At 45.1% G+C, this 17,702-nt stretch overlaps 1 protein-coding gene across 7 annotated transcripts in view; it reads right to left on the reverse strand.

Moving 5' to 3' along the window:
* Positions 1-17,702, reverse strand: part of PTPRU (protein tyrosine phosphatase receptor type U) — a 381,886-nt gene that overhangs the window by 147,933 nt on the left and 216,251 nt on the right. For all 7 annotated transcript variants that reach the window (XM_082231472.1, XM_082231471.1, XM_082231470.1 and 4 more), the window contains exon 8: positions 9,735-10,043. In XM_082231472.1, the coding sequence (XP_082087598.1) occupies positions 9,735-10,043 (309 nt within the window). The remainder of the gene's footprint in view (positions 1-9,734; positions 10,044-17,702) is intronic.

Consider the following 17,702-nt stretch of genomic DNA (forward strand, 5'->3'; position numbering starts at 1 on the left):
TTGCTGTAGTTTTCTGTGCATGCATGAAGACTAAATCACCATCCTAATTTTAGCTAATTAATTGGTTTTTTTTTCAGTCAATTAATTGTAAAAGTAATGGGTTAAATTTGAAAAGTTTGCCTGTAAGGAAAACAACTGTTCTTAAGTTGTCTGTTGAATCTTGCCTTCATTTATACAGCTGTTAAAGTCTCCTATGCAACCTTTATTCCCTCCCCCACCGTTGTTCGAGAACCATCTTCGACAATGTTCATGGCTAACTTTCAAGGCTGCCTGTACACTCTGCTGGTGCATGAGCTATCCACAGAGCCAGAGCTGTTACACAGGGATTTGGTGGCACTGAAATTAAGCCCACTAATATCCTCCACCCAATTGAGTCTTCAACAGGAACAAGCTCCTTCAGGTTAATTGCAAATACTTGAAGCTTAAGAGAAGGAGAGGAAAAAATGACGACAAAATTGGGGAGATTAATTACAATGTAACCCGGAGCTGTAAAGTCTTATGATAAAACTCTGGATGAGAAACTAAACAATTTCCCCTTGATTAATGTTGGTATTTACTCTGAACTTGTAAAGTGGAGTTAATTGCAAATTATGGGTGGAACACACAAGGTCTATGTACTTCCCTGCGGAAGCGTCTTTACATAGTGAGGATTTGGTCTTCCTATCCAGAGCAGTGCTTGAATATTCAGTGCTAGCAAAATGGCACATCATTATGATGAGGAGTGGAAGAGAGAGAGAGAGGCCCTGTGCTTGAGTTCTCTATCAACAGCTACTGGGCATGAGGGCTATGTTCTACTGGTTGTTGGATACTGGTTGTGGACACAGCAGGAGGGGAGAGTTCTCTTGTGGTCAGGTCCTGTTTGCAGGTCTCCCATAGGCATTTGGCTGGCCAGTGTAAGTCCAGGATGCTGGACAAGATGGGTCATTGGTCTGGTGGACGTGCAAGATAACAAAAGCATTCTGGTAGATGATATATAATGAGTTGGGGGGAAAATGTTTGAAATAATATTTGTGGGGGGGAAACAGAGGCTTTTTGGTTAGGAATTTTAGGTGCAGAGATAGCAAAGGAGCAGAAATGATTATTTATGTATGTGACGACAGAAGCACAGATACTACTGGCCCAGAGATGGAAAGAATATAAAGTCCTGACTAGAGACGAATGGCTGATGAAGATAATGGACTACACCAAAATGGCAAAAATGACCGGGAAAATCAGAAACCAGGAAGAGAGGAACTTTAAGAAGGAATGGGGAAAATTCACAATGTACTTAAGAGAACACTGTAAACAACTAAACACTTTGGCATGATTTGATTAACGCTTGTACTAAAAGCTGAGGCAAAAAATAGATTATTTAATAGAGAAAATATGTGAAGCAGTTGAAAAAGATTGAAAATGGTAACCTTGGAAGGGTGGAGGGGAGTCTAAGGATTCAGGGAATCCTAAATGATGGTGTTTAATGTTGGAATTGAAATGTGCAATGTAAAACTCAATTAAAAATATTATTTAAGAAAATGGATCATTGGTCCCTTCTTATGTTGTTTTGGCTATAAGCCAGACCATCCCAACCTCAGCAGTGGAAAGCAGGAGCCTCCCCTGTTACAGCAATATCACCAAAGTACAGCATTGGAGGAGGGAACACAACACACTGGGGACAGAACACACACTCTGCATGCAGAACTTTCCTGATTAAATCCCTTCACTATCCAGTTTGTAAAGGATAAGGTTGCAGGTGTGGGAGAGATCGAGAAACATTACATAGGAATGTTCTGCCAAGGCCCCAGAAGAGCCATTGCTAATCTGAGTAGAAAATATTGGGCTAGTTATGTCAGTGATCTGGAGGAATCCTTTGTCCTTATGCACTTCTGCACAAAGGACTAGATGTGAGAAAAACAAAGTGCCAGATTCAACTAATAAGTCCTACCAAAAGAAGCCCACGCAAGGACTTCTGCTAGCACAATAGAGGATTTCCTCCTCTCCCCGCACCTTGAGCCCCACAAACTAGCTTGTGCAGTTTTGAGAACCCCTGGAACAGTACACAAGGGAAAGTGGGGGGGACAGACGGTTGCATCAGTCAAGCAGAAATGTTTACAGGCCCAGGGGCTGGATCCGGCCCAATTGCCTTCTAAATCTGGCCTGCAGATAGACCAGGAATCAGCGTGTTTTTACATGAGTAGAATGTGTCCTTTTATTTAAAATGCATCTGTGGGTTATTTGTGGGGCATAGGAATTCGTTCATTTTTTTCCCTCCAAAATATAGTCCGGCCCCTCACGAGGTCTGAGGGACAGTGGACCGGCCCCCTGCTGAAAAAGTTTGCTGACCCCTGGCATACGCTAATGGAGCAATATGCTTAGTGTTATTCTGAATTCCTCTCCCACCCATGCAGGATATTTTCCAGAGAAACCTTTGGCGTGTTGAAGGGGTGAGCCTCTGGCCCTTCAAATCTTACTAGATTTCAATTCAATCAGCCGGCTTGGTCAAGCCACATTCTGTAGCAAGACTTCTAACCGGGTTTTCCTCCTCCTTTCCAGAGAATGAGACAAAATAGCAGCAAGAATTCCACCTTTGTTCTGTGTCGTTCTTCGGTTTCACTTCGTTTTCTCCACATTTCAATCCCCAATATATCCCAGGGAAAGCTCGCCTGTAGATCTTGTGCCTAACTTTTCTCTCTTCCATCTAGCTCACTCTATTTCCTCATTGTCCTCTTTCCAAGTAAACTGAACCTTTGTGTTCTGGCACTAAATTTGGGTAACCTCCAATTGACTCTTCCTGTCAGGCTTCTGTGCATCCATCTCCCATCTCCTGGCTTATTTGAAAGTGGAGAGGCATAATGTGGCCGGCTTTATCCAGAATACTGCTCATTTTATTGCTAGCATCTTTCTTGTTGATGTCACTGTCATCGTCAGGTCTTTGTTGGTTGGTATGTTTCCTAGCTCTGTGGCCAGTTAGGGGCTTGATGCTAGGCAGATTTAATGCTTCTTTAATGTTGGTATTTCACATAAAAATGGGGGGAAACACAAATAATAGAAAGCAAATTTCGTTTTCAACTATGTAATTATATGGGTGAAAATCATACATAAAGTTGTATGCCGTCTTGATATTTTGTATTCCCGTAAGTCATAAATGGTTTATAAATGCATTCATTCTTTTCAATGAATTTATCTGATGCATGTCCTTCTTCACATTGTTTTACTAATGCGTATATCTTTTTTATGCGGTCAGGGATAAATCCCCTTTTTGTCACATACAGAGGGAGAGAACGAAAGAGAGCTGACAGGAGAGCATGAGTTAGAGATCAGTTAAATCCCCCATCATCTTGATTCAGAATAGGCTTGTTCTTTTCCAGCTTTTTCAGATAATTCTCAGGGAAAACTCAAGGTGTTTCCAAAGAGTTCTCTAGTTTTGTGGAGATGTTCATCAGCTGTAGAACATCTGCCTTGCATTGCATTGCAGAGAAGGTTCCAGTTTCAATCCCTGGTATCTTCAGGTAGGGCTAGAAAAAGGACCTGCCTGAAATCCTAGACAGCCACTGACAGTCAGTGTAGATCAGTGTTTTCCAAACTTGGACCTCCAGCTGTTTTTGGACTACAACTCCCATCATCCCTATCTATCAGGACCAGTGGTCATGGATGATGGGAAGTGTAGTCCTAAAACAGCTGGAGAACCAAGTTTGGAAAACACCGGTGCAGACAATACTGAGCTGGATGGGCCAATGGGTCTGACTCAGTAGAAGTGCCCATTCCAAATGTTTCTCTGCTTTCCACTGGCCTCCATTTTCCGCAGACTTTTCTAAGTATAGTGGTTTCCTCTTCCTCTCCTTTTGCAAGTCATCTGCCTCTCTTTCCCCCAGAACCATGACAGAGGTGGGGAGAGGTGACAGGAAGAAGTCGCTTCTCCCACCCTCCTTAAGCCCCAAAGATTTTCCAATGTCAACAGTGAATTTCCAACACCAGATCTCCAGTAACCAGAGACCACACGTACACTATACATTTAAAGCACCAAGACACTGCTTGAAACACTCATGGGCTTCCCCAAAGAATTATGGAAGCTGTAGTTTGTTAAGGGTGCTGAAAGGTGTTAGGTAAAGTTAAAGGGACCCCTGACCATTAGGTCCAGTCGTGGCCGACTCTGGGGATGTGGCGCTCATCTCGCTTTATTGGCCGAGGGAGCCACCATATGGCTTCTGGGTCATGTGGCCATCAGGATTAAGCCACTTCTGGCAAACCAGAGCAGCACACGGAAACGCCGTTTATCTTCCCGCCGGAGCGGTACCTATTTATCTACTTGCACTTTGACGTGCTTTCGGACTGCTTGGTTGGCAGGAGCTGGGACTGAGCAACGGGAGCTCACCCCGTCCCGGGGATTTGAACCGCCGACCTTCTGATCAGCAAGTCCTAGGCTCTGTGGTTTAACCCACAGAGCCACCCGCGTCCCCGCTGAAAGCTGTTAAGAGGCCTCTATTCCTCTCCTAGAGATACAATTCCCAGAGCTCCCTGTGAGAAGGAATTGATTGTTAAATGACTGTAGGAATAGGGCCAGTGAATGTGGCGCACGCGCGCGCACACACACACACACACAGACTTAAAGCAAGGATCAGGAAACTGTGAGCCTCCAGATGTTGTTGGACTCCAACTCCCATCAGTCACAGCAAGTGCAGCCAACAGACAGCGATGATGGATGTTGTACTTCGAACCATCTGGAGAGCCACAGGTTCCACATCCCCGTCTTAGAGTTAAATGCTCCATAGAGACCAAATTCATTTTCACTTCAGTCATGTACTCAAATCCAATGACAGGTTAGTACCGAGGAGACTTACATTTCAGGTTCTAGAAATGATGCACTGTATAAAAAGGCCCATATTCTGCTTTTGGGTGATAAGATGTGGCATGAATGTGATGAAAAGCTTTGTTCTCCAGGCCTGATCTTTGATGGAAGTGGCTTTTTCAGTCCTCGTACAAAGAGTACAATGTTTAATAGCTAACATTTTTATAGAACGGGTTAACCTCACATTCCTGTCCAGATCTCAGCTATTGGCATAGTAAGGTTTCTAGGGGTGCTCTCCCTATAATTCTCTCTGAATCACCCTTTGCAAGTAATTCTTCCAGAAAACATTATAAGTTAAATGGACCTTTCACAGTGGCCTGGCGTAACGCCCAGGATTTTAATATTTTTAACAACAACAGCAGTGATGAAGAAACAACAGTTAAATTAATACCTTTCAAGAAGTCATTTATATTAGGATAAATTGACTGATGAATTTACTTGGGGGGAAATAGCAAAATGATGCAGGAATGTGAAGGTGTGGGAAACTGAAGAACTGAACCTCAGATTGGAAAAAAGAGACGCTGAAATGGACAGATTTTGGCTATCGCTACAGGTGGCCTAAACTCCTGGTAGACAAGTATCATCTAAATTGGATGCCTTGATGACCCTTGACACGTACAGTGGTGCCTCGCAAGATGAAAAGAATCTGTTCTGTGATTCTCTTTGTCTAGCGGTTTTTTCGTCTTGCGAAGCAAGCCCATTGATGGATTAGCGCTATTAGCGGCTTTTAGCGGCTTATCGGCTTATCGGATCAGCTGATAAGCAGCTTAGCAGCTTAGGAAAAGGGGGGGAGGAAAAAAAACCCGCAGGAACTCGCAAGACATTGTCGTCTTGCGAAGCAAGCCCATAGGAGATTCGTTTTGCAAAGCACCTCCAAAACGGAAAACTCTTTCGTCTAGCGAGTTTTCCGTCTTGCGAGGCATTCGTCTTGCGGGGCACCACTGTATTGATTTGCGTGTGTGCACACAAGTAACACATAAAAACTTCTTTTTAAAAAACACCAACCTGCCAATCAAGTGCCACGACCCAGTTAGCATCAGGAGAACTGGGAAATTATCCTTCCTGATACGAGACAGCACTTATCCAGGTCAGAGGCGTACCGAGACATCTACAGAGAGCAGACATCAGAGGCAGACTGCCCCCTCGGCCCTTTGTCACCATTAATATCTACCTCATGGAGGTGTTGTGAGCCTTAATTAATTGGTGTTTGAGATCCACAGATGAAAGGTGCTGACTGAGAACAAGGTAGTAATTAGAGTAATTGTTGTTATTGTTATTAAGCTTTGATATGCTTACACAAAAAAAGATGAAAGGAAAATGGTCTGTTCTGAAAGGAAGCCCCGGTAATGAAATTCTCCCAAAATAGAAAAGCTGAAGGGGGGAATTTAACACCCACTATTGCCTTACATTTATTCTTAAGCCTGATCTGCACACAGGAGCAAGAGGAAATGGTAGACTCTTGAAGAGTGGACTGTATCATTTCAGTCTGCAGGTGAAGAGTGCCCTTTCTTCAATACCACCCATGACAAAACTAATTGCTAAGTATAATAATAATAATAATAATAATAATAATAATAATAATAACAACAACAACAACAACAACAACAACAACAACAACAACAACAACATAGCTCCTATTGAGGAAATTAACTATACCCTACTATACTAGCTTTCTACTTACAAAGAGGGTGGTTCTCCCCTCCCTCCATCTGTCTATCTAAAATGCATGGCTCTTTTCCACCAGATTCAGTATTTAACCCATAGCTGTCAACTTTTCCCTTTACCTGCGGCGAATCCTATTCGGAATAAGGGAATTTCCATTTAGAAAAGGGAAACGTTAATAATAATAATAAATTTATATTTATATCCCGCCCTCCCCAGCCGAAGCCGGGCTCAGGGTGGCTAACAACAATAAAATAAGACAACATTTTAAAATCATTTCATTAAAAAAATTACTTCAAATCAAATTGATGGCAACCATTGGGTAGAGTTCTGTGAAGATTGCCAAAGGAGGGAGTCAGGCTGTGCCCTGGCCAAAGGCTTGGCGAAACAGCTCTGTCTTGCAGGCCCTGCGGAAAGATGTCAAGTCCCGCAGGGCCCTAATCTCTGACAGCTATGATTTAACCTAAATCCCTTCCAGTGGAGGTTTCAGGTAGGCTCCTTCTTTGTTGAGCTTCCAGCACCTAATGAACACTTCTTTTAAGAATTCCAGCAGACATTTTAAGTGAGCTTCAGTTTTAAAGTTTTAACAGATTTTTACCTTCTTCTTTTTCTGTATTTAATTTCTTGTACACCACTTAGAGATTATTGTAGTTAAGCAGTATATAAATGATTAAAATAAAGTAAATCAATAACACTGCGGTTCCACCTGTTCCATAACTCAGCGTGGTGGGGTTTTGTTCTCCTTTGCTGGGATTCCAGCACCTCATTCCCTCCTCATTCTGCTGCATGTACGGATCAGGCCTCAGTGAGCTCTGGAAAAGCAGACAACCTGGGCCTATCTGTCACTTTCCAGCATTTGCCACCTCTTCTAGTTTCTTTTATATGCCTGTTGTCTTTGTCCATGGAGTTTTCTTGGCAGGGATATTGGAGTGGCTTGCCGGTTCCTGCTCCAGGTGGATCACGTTTGGTCAAAACTCTCCACTATGACCTGTCCATCTTGGGTGGCCCTGCACGGCATAGCTCATAGCTTCTCTGAGTTATTCAAGCCCCTTTGCCACGGCAAGGCAGTGATCTATGGACTGCAAGAAGATGAAACCTCTCCATTCTTAAGGAAATCAGCCCTGAGTGCTCACTGGAAGGACAGATCCTGAAGCTGAGGCTCCAATACTTTGGCCACCTCATGAGAAGAGAAGACTCCCTGGAAAAGACCCTGATGTTGGGAAAGATGGAGGGCACAAGGAGAAGGGGATGACAGAGGACGAGATGGGTGGACAGTGTTCTCGAAGCTACCAGCATGAGTTTGACCAAACTGCGGGAGGCAGTGGAAGACAGGAGTGCCTAGCGTGCTCTGGTCCATGGGGTCACGAAGAGTCGGACACGACTAAATGACTAAACAACAACTAGTTTCTTTATTTCCATGTCTGGGAGCAGAGGTCCACAGCCCCCCCCCCATGAGCAAGTGGGCCCCCAAATACAACACACCTGACTTACCACATTTTGAGCAAAGCAAAGTAATAGGCATAAAGTCTAAAAATACCAAGCCGCACTACTGAATTTAAGTCAGGATGTGAATTATCAGAAGAAAACCAAGGGGATGCCATTTCCTCCAAGCTTTCCACACCATTCCTATCCCTTCCTTTCTCTCCTCTCACTCAGACCAGCTGTCACATTGAGACAGGCATTCAATCAGTTTAAGTGAACTGTCCCAGATGGTCATTACTGCAACTTTAAGTACTGGGCCTTGAACTTGCTTTTACCCTCTTCCCTCCACATCCCCTTTTCCTTGCACACCAAGGCTTTTCAACAGTAAACATGAGAGCGGGAACTGTCTAGCTACTGATCTTGTAAGCTGCTCTGGGAGCCGTTTTGGCTAATGTGCAGGGTGAAAATGCTTTAAATTAATGAAATCCCCACAAGCATTATTGTATCCCAGCCCCATTCCTACCTTTAGATGCTACAATAAACCTAAGATAAGAAAGAAAAGCAGGACAGGAAGGAGTAAAGAACACCGATCGGCTGGTCTCATGCATGTATAAATAAGTCCCATTGGTAACCATGGTAACAGTACAGAATTGCTGTCCTGCACCACAGCAGCATCCCATATTTCTACAGTTTCTTATCAATGAGCTCTCCTGGAATTTGCTAAATGCAGACACATGCAATATAGAACTGATGTTTTAAAACAGGGATGAAGGTTCTGTGGCTCTCCAGAGGTTGACTACAACTCCCATCATCCCACGTAATGCTAACTGGAGCTGATGGGAGTTGGGGTCCAGCAACATCTGGGAGGGCCTCAGGTTCTTCATCCCGAGTTTAAAGTCCACATACAAGTCTGACGCTTGGACAAAAACCACCCAACTCTGAAAACTGAACATACAAAAATTCCCATTTACTTTGCAGTACCTCTTGCATACCTTTTTCTTCCTTCCCTCCCTTCCTCTCTCCCAGCCTTCCATTCTATTGCATTTCCCCTTCCTTCAAAATATTTATACCATGTTCCATCTACTATGTTAGAGGTGGCTCACAACAACACCATTAATGCCATCCATCAGTTAGGAGATTGGTGCTGAAACATTGCTTTCCCAAAATGATGGAGAAGTTGCTCTTAAGAGGGATGAGCCTCCTTCTGCTTAGCAATAAACTCATGTTTATCCATCTGATGGCATTGAGGTTGCTTCAGGAGCTGTACACACCTCCAGGCATGCTTCCATCCAGCCCTCTCTTCCTTAAGCTCTACTTGGCCATCATTCCTCAACAGGAAATCTCCTCCAGTGTAGGAAGCACAGGGCCACAGCTGCTAGCCCTGCCCACAACATCCATGGCTGCACCCACTAAGTCCCCAACCTTCCCATGTTGAGCAGAGGAAATTTAAAGGGAGAGTTCTGCTTGCATTCAAGGAAACTTGGGTAAAAGTCCCACCACACCCCGTAGGTCTTTTCTGCTCAACATGGGAAGGTCAAAAACTGAGTAGGCAAAGCTGATGTGCTTGGGGGTGTTAATGGGTGGGTCTTATGTTTATTCCCCTTCCCATGGTTTAACTAAAGGATGGAGGGGAACTGTAGTCATTCAGATATTCTAGGACTACAGCTCCCTTCACCCTTGATCACTGGCCATTCTGGGTGAGGCTGATGGGAATTGGAAATGACATCTGATAAGCTGTTCTCCTTTGTGTCCCTTACTGAAAACAGTTTCTGGATCCTCGAGGACAAATCTCTCTCCCCTGCCCACCCACAGAAGATACAAGACTCACCATCTTCATCTGTCTGAAATATCATCTCTTTCCCTTCTTTCCGCCCCTCGGGGTTGGAGAGGATAAGCTTGACGTGGATGTTTTTGTAGGGGAGGAGGTTCTTGATGGTGTAGCGGTTGGCATTGCGCTCCATCTTCACGCACTCCCGGAACGTCTGGTTGTGGCCAGTGCCTACAGCGTAGCGATAGCAGAGCGTGACGGTGTAAGTGTGACATCGCGTCAGGTTGTAGCCCAGAGGTTCCCACTGAAGGGTCAGCTGTCTGGACTGGATCTCGGCAAACGCGAGGCCCTTGGGAGCCCTCATGGGTTCTGCCAGAGAAAACAGAGGGAGAAGTGAATGAATCGATGGCACGAGAAAACACCACAGATCCTGGGAAGCCAGTCACTGGCAGACAACAGGGGCAGAGCCATAGCCCAGGAACAGAATGTCTGCTTTGCATGAATGGCGTCTCAAGCTCAATCCCTCACATTTCTAATTCCAAAACCTTCTCTTTTTAGTAGACATCTTTCCGCATCTCTATAGGCATTGTTTTCTGATTACCGTATTTTTTGCTCTATAAGACTCACTTTTCCCCTCCTAAAAAGTAAGGGGAAATGTGTGTGCATCTTATGGAGCGAATGCAGGCTGCGCAGCTATCCCAGAAGCCAGAACAGCAAGAGGAATTGCTGCTTTCACTGCGTAGCGATCCCACTTGCTGTTCTGGCTTCTGAGATTCAGAATTTTTTTTTCTTGTTTTCCTCCTCCAAAAACTAGGTGCGTCTTGTAGTCTGGTGCATCTTATAAAGTGAAAAATACGGTATTTTTAATTGTTGGCAAAGAGCCTCCTGACAGGATTTTCTGTGGCAAAGGCTGCTCCTGCAAAAGAAGCCAGAGTGCTTTAGAGAGACACTTCAATCTAGGGAGGTGTCTTATCCACAGAGTGGCAGCCAGCCCCTCTGCCTGTCCCACTGCTCCCATCACTAGCAGAGAATTAGCACCAGCATCAGTGCTGATTTTGGGTGAGGTGTCGCTAGCGCCAATTCTCTGCCAGCGGTGTAGGTGGCAGCACAGGTAACATGCCCACGTGGGCACTTCCTCAAGGGCCTGCTTCCTGAGGCAGCTGCTTCACCTTGCCTCGTGGTTGGGCCTGGCCTGTACACACAGGATTCTGTGAATGAGAAAACAAACGTGGCTGCTGTAAGAAAACAACCCACACCAACTGCAGAAGCACATATCGTTTCGATGCCTCTGACCATCTCTATTCCCAGTGGCCAACCTTGGGGCCTCCAATTTCAGCAGTGCCCTGTGTGATGGCAAAATTCAGCGCCGCCCCCGCCTCTCACCATTCCATTCTACATCATAGTTGTGGCGCCCCCAAGGCTTTGCACCCAGTGTCCCATAAATCCACCTCTGCTATTTTATAGCCATTTCAAGCTGTTGGTTTTCAGCAGTGTCTAAGGCAGAATGAAAGCAACACCGGACGAGCAAACTCTCGCAATATTTCAGGCAACGACAGCTCCCCTGTGTCTGCAGGGCACTTCCTTCTGGTTAAATATTTGGAATTTTTCATAAACATCATTGGAAGAGACAGTGCGAGGTGAAATACCAGACGAAGCAAAATGCAGCCATAGCATCCCTCTCAGGTCTTTGGCAGCTTACCCGGACCAATCAATCTAACCGCTCTGTCTCTTTTCTCTCCTATAATGATAAAAATCTATCAATTTTATGAGGGTTGTTTTTCTATAGCTGTTATTTTAAAGGTATTTTAGTTGTCCACATAGAGCCTGAATTTACACTGCGGTGGCAACATATAAGTGGGGATACATTTCAATAAAATTACCATTTCTATCATGATTTTGGGTTGTTGTTGCAGTTGTTAAAATGGAAATGGTGTCCCACTGGATTTTATCTCTGTATTCCGAAGTTGTTTTGTAGGAATCGGAATGTGTCTGAATGTGCTCTGAAAATCCAAGAGAACCTCTTGAGCTCTTTAGATGGTGATTTACAAGCCTCTCTTGTTGATTTAAATGCCATCTTTGCAATGCGTATGATGTTTTGTTGGTTGGTTTAAGGATTTGATAGCTGGTTTTTAGTTTTTGTTTAAAGCCATTCTAAAGAGCAGCTTCCAAGGCAGATTAAAAAAAACAAAAACCCACACCTTTGAATTCACAAGGCTTATAAACCAAACACAACAACAATAACCTGGCCAGCTAAAATCCAAGCTAAGAACAGAAGTCTAAATGACCTGGGGGGAAGTAAAGGTTTTCGACAGGGACTTTAAATATAATGACTTGCTGCCCAGCAAGACTTTAAGGGGAGAGACTTCCAGAGTCAGGGCCCTGAATCTTGAAGAGACAGAGACACTGTGGGCAGGTAGCTCCTGGGTCTGTATATTTGGTAGATGGCCTGTTCTGAACATGGTAGTGCTCCCCTTGAAGAAACAGGTATGTACTCTGAAGTTACCTCTCAATCCCAAACTATCACTCGAGGCCTAAAAGACCTCAGTGGTGAGAACTGATTTGCCAGCTACAGATAGGCTGAGACAGCCTGACTTCAGCGATCTAGTCTCTGATAACCTCCCAAATGGACTACTGCAATGTGCTCTGCATGGGGCTTCCCTTGGAGATGGTCCAGAAGCCACAGCTGCTGCAGAATGCTGCTGCCAGGTTCTTATGTGGAGCGATGAGATGCGCCACCAATCCATAAAGTACTGCACTGTTCGCCTGAAGGTTACTGGGTCCATTTGAAGGTGATAGTACTCATGTACAAAGCCCTGAATGGCTTGGGACCCAAGTACTAAAAGGAGTGCCTTCCCTAATATCTACTGGCTCAGGCTTTGAGATCAGCAGGTGAGGCCCTGTCCATGGTCCCCTCAAACAAGGACGGCCTACAAGGTGATGACACCAAGCAGGGTCTTCTCAGTGGCAGCAACCCAGTTGCAGAATTCCCTCCCAGTGGATATCTGGTGGTCCCCCAAGCTATTCTCTTTCAGGCTTTGGTATGTACCACATTTTTCCGTGTATAAGACACCCCCCATGTATAAGACAACCCCTATTTTTTGGGACCGCAACAGAAATTGCCCAAAGTTGTTGAGCTAAGGTATGCTGATTTTTAATTTTTAATGTGACTTTCTTTTAGCAAAATAGAGAAAAGGGAATTCTCAAATGTTCTCTGTGAGGAGGGATTCACTATTAAACCACTCTGGAAATTGTAGCTCTCTGTGGGGGAATAAGGGTCTCCTAACAACTCTCAGCACCCTTAACTACCGTATTTTTTGCACCATAACACTCACTTTTTTCCTCCTAGAAAGTAAGGGGAAATGTCTGTGCGTGTTATGGAGCGAATGCCTATGGATGGCAGGGGGATCTGCTGCAGTTGTGAGCAGAGGATCCATGGTTCCCCTTCCTTCCCTCCTCTGTGGCTCGCTTTGACACAGCAAAGCGGGAGAGGAGAGGAGCCTTCTCCTCTTATACCCCTCTTCTGCATTATTAACAGCATCCTTCCCCACCCACCCCACGCGTGTTCCTTGTCCCTTGGGTGCTTTTTCTTCCCTCCCCACTTAAAACATGGTTACAAAGCACGGATCCACATGGATCCTCAGGATTTTTGCACTGGGTCACCCCAAATTCACCATCAGATCACATAGCATGTCCATGGCTACAGCTTGCACCAAAAAAATCATGCACCCACTGTTGCCTGGGGCTGCAGTGGTGCAAAAATGTGGTTACAAAGCATGGATCCACATGGATCCTCAGGATTTTTGCATTGGGCTACCCCAAACTCACCACATGTCTGTGGCCATAGCATGAACCACAAAAATCATACATCCGCTGTTTCGTTTAGAATATTTTTTTTTCTTGTTTTCCTCCTCTAAAAACTATGTGCGTGTTATGGTCGGGTGCGTGTTATAGAGCGAAAAATACGGTAAATTCCAAGGATTCTTTGGTGGCAGCCATGACTGTTTATAGTGCTACAGTGCTGCTGTAAATGTACTGACATGGCCCAAGTGAGGATTTCAACCTGGCCTCCCCAAGTCCCTGCCTTTTTACATCAGGTTTGCTTTCGAGTGGTTTTTTCAGTCACTGCACAAGCGCACCAGAGCTTTGGTAAACAACAGTCTCAATGCAAGTATCAAGAGTGCATTTTATCAGTGGAGCCCGCATGCACATTGGCAAAATAGAAGAGTGTGGTGGCACTGAAAGCTCCAGCACTATACTACAGGGGGGTATCCCATGTCATCACCAGGGGCTGCCTCTAGGTCTCTGGCTTGGACCCTGAAATCTAAGGGTCTGGGATACTCCTGACTTGGCAACCCTGCTGGCAAGCAGTGCAGGTGTTTAGCAACATATGCGATGTGAGTTCTAACTGGGATTCCAGCCAGTAGCCATTCCTCAGCAGTGCCTGATTTATGCACAAACTAAGTATGTTACAGCTTAGGGCCTCAAATTTTGTGGGGCCTCTAAATGCATGTTAAAGAAAAATAAATTGCAAGTTTTACATAATTGGTTAAAGAAAGGGGAAACAGGGAGACTCTGAGACAAGCATTCTCTGTTTAAGTTGGATTGTTAGTTTTTAATTGCATCATTGCCTATGTGCCAGTATATATGCAAATATGAAATACAATCATTTCTATTTTCGTTGTCCTTTCTGTTGGAATACTAAACGTTTTGTTTGGGGGGGTTGGGGGGGGTGATGCTATGCAGCGTTTTAACATGACAGCTTAGGGCTTCGGCGTGCTTTAATCTGTCCCTGAACATCAAGGACCTTATGACAAAATATGGAATTAAAATATTTTGAATAAGGAAATCACATGCAGTACAAGTCTGCCAATATGTTAGAAAGAGTGGAGTCTGGTTTACTAGGGCAGGTGGGACACTGCCCCAGCAACCTTACTCAGCCCTCAGCCAGCTCCCACCTGCCTATCTTCTTGCTTATTCAAGGGATGACACTGCCTGTTACATTTCAGCAGGTGTCGTGGGGCACCCCATGCCCCATGCCTGGTCCAAGGAGGAGGATGTTGGGAAGTCCCCAGCAGGAGCTGGGGGACTGTCGTGCGGCTCCCTGAGCAATAAACACAGAGGTGAGCAAGAGGAACAGGGAGGAGCACTCAGCACTGGAATCACAGTGTCTCACGATGATTGGAAAAGGCTAGTGGAGAAGACTAGTGGAGTCTGGAGATCTAACACTGAGCAAAAGGAGTAGCCACCGGCAGAAGCTGATCAGATCAGAGGAGAGCCCCCAGTGCCTCCTTCCCCACCACCACTGTCACCTCAAGCACATCAGCAGGCAAGGAGAGAGGAGCAACACCAGTTGAGGGTCTGGCAGCATGTGGACAACAGCGCAACTCCACTGACAGCTGAATGCAGGTGGGGAAATCCTGACTCCACTCTTTACAGCTGCTCGCAGGTGGGCAGACAAGCAACAGACAAGGGGCGCATTACCCCCACAACTGTAATCCATTAGGCACAATATGTACCCAATATTGGGATGGCAACTTAAGGTGTAGAAGAGCTGGGCACCCTTGTCAACCCAACTTCCCTGGGTGGATGTTTGGCAGAGGGGTTATGTAAGGACTGAGGAGCAACAGAAGGTGGTGGAGCTTTGTCAGAGGAGGAGGGCGGTGGAGCCATGTTGGAGGGATGATCGGCAGGCGTCAAGGTCAAGAGCAGGGAGGGGTCAGGAGTGGGAGTAGCAGCAAGTCAAGAAGAGAGGAGAGAAAGGCTGCAAGCAGCCAGGTCGAACCGGAGGCTGGGGGTTTTGAACTGTGAATGATATTGGAGGAGCATTTGGTCTGAGAGCACTCCATCCCCCTGCCCAGACCTCAGTGCCAAATGCCGACCACAACAGAAGAGAGGAAGATGGGGACAAAACTAGGCTTTGTTGTCTCTATCAGGCATTGGCTCTGGCTCCCCCTACTGTTGGGCTCCCTGTCTTCTGCCCTACAAGTCACAATGGACACCAGTCGCCACTGATTAGACAGATCATAGCAACAACACACTACAAGACCTGCCAATGCATGTAGGACTGCAGAGATTGAGGTCCAGAGGGAAATTTGCCCATTAGTTCTCCAGTAGAAATTGCTCGTTACCAATACATCACCACAACCGAAGCTCCCAGAAAAACCGTAAGTTCAGGGGGAATATCATAGATTCCAGACATCGCTTAAGTTTTTATAAAAAGGTCTGGGGATGTGCACAGGCATCAGGGGAAAGGCAAATGTCTTGCATGCAGAAAGGTCCCAGTTCACTCTCTGGCATCTCTATGTAGGACTGGGAAACATTCTTCCCTGAAACCTCGGGAAGCTGTTGCCAGTTATTGTAGATGAGGAATGGGGAACCCGTGGCTCTCCAGACGCTGTTGAACTCCAACTCCCATCAGTCCCAGCCAGCACAGCCAATGGCCAGGAATAATGGCAGTTGTAGTCTGTCAGGATCTGGAGGGCCACAGGTTCCCCATTCATCAAGTAGACAATGCTCAGCTAGATGGACCAATGGCATAACTCAGTAAAAAGCAGCCGCTTGTGTTTCTAGGTTCCTAGAGCTAGGATAGATGACTAGGAACAACACTGATTGATTCAGAATTAGTAGAAGGGGCATGAATCATGTTCTCCCTGGGATCCATAAATCCTCTCAGCAGTCTTCTGTTTTTCTCATTCCTCATCAGACTTTTGCCTTTGATGTGGACTCATTAGGCAACGGCACGGAGGGAAAATTGATTAGCTCTGCTCTGCAAGGAGAAGGGGGCTTTCCAGCAAGCTCCAAATAACAAACGTAATAAGGACAGAAGCCCTTGCCTTTTCAACGAGTTCAGCATCAGGCTCTTGAAAGGGACGCACACTTGACAGAGTCATTGAGGAGAGGCTCAATTAGTTATCATAAGTGACACCAATAGCAGTTGTCTGCTTTCATAAGGAGTCTGGCTTCATTGCCACTGTGAAATACAAAGGTTGTTTATCTCAATAACGAATGATAAATTCAGATTCCTGGCATCAAAGCAGGGAGCCCAAGTGGAACCCAGAACAAATATTGTACTCAGAGACGGGTGAATCCGTCAACTTCAGTTTCTCTCAATTTTTAATTTTTCTATTCTTAAGTTCCATTCTCCAAATTTCCTAATCAGAAATTTAAGAATTTTTTTTGAATGTCCTCGTGAAAATAATCAAAATTATAGTGCAAATTTCCCCTGATATACATAGTTCTGTCTGCAATTCTGCCTAATGTACGCAGTTTTGTAAAGCAATATTGCCAAACACAATGCATTTCTGTGTGCTATTTGCACTAAAATGGGCATTTATATGAACACATTACCCTAGCAGAAGCAGTTTTACACAAATTACTTGGCTGGGGAACTGAACTGCAAAATTCAGAGAACTGAATTTTGAAGGATGGCCGTGTTTCAGCTCATATAGTGTCTCTGAAAGTGCAAATTAGGAAAATTAGCCCCCCCAATGCAAATTAAATGTAATTTCTTTCCTAATGCTCCTGTTTAGCATTCCAGCCAGCCAGCCATTCCCTTTTTCAGGCTGCTCCATTCCATTTCCTTTGTCTCTTCCTCTTTCCTAAGGAAGTCCTGTGTCTCACTGAGCATGCCTAGTTCTGACCAAGCTGTTTTTGGCAGAATTGTGCACAAATGGCAGTGAAGATTAACACCTCAACAGTTTTTTAGAGGGTGGGGCTCACCTTTAGCCATGGCAGGTGCACAGCTTCTTTCTTTCTTTTTCTAATGCCGCCCCCCTCCCCTCCCCATCATTGCAAAGAGTATCAGCAGCAGCAACTGTACTGGCAAACGAAGCTCAATTGAGTTGGAATCACTAAATTACATAGTTTACATGTATAGTTTACATAGTTTACATACATACAACTAAAGCTGATTCTTCTCCATCCAAATATCTGAAGTACTGTCACATGGAAGATGGAGTAAGCTTGCCTTCTGCTACATCAAAAGATAGGACCCAAACAGGTGGAGTCAAATGGCAAGAAAGGAAATTC

Source organism: Podarcis vaucheri (genome assembly GCF_965113315.1).
Source record: "Podarcis vaucheri genome assembly, chromosome: 7".
In the NCBI taxonomy this organism is placed as follows: domain Eukaryota; kingdom Metazoa; phylum Chordata; class Lepidosauria; order Squamata; family Lacertidae; genus Podarcis; species Podarcis vaucheri.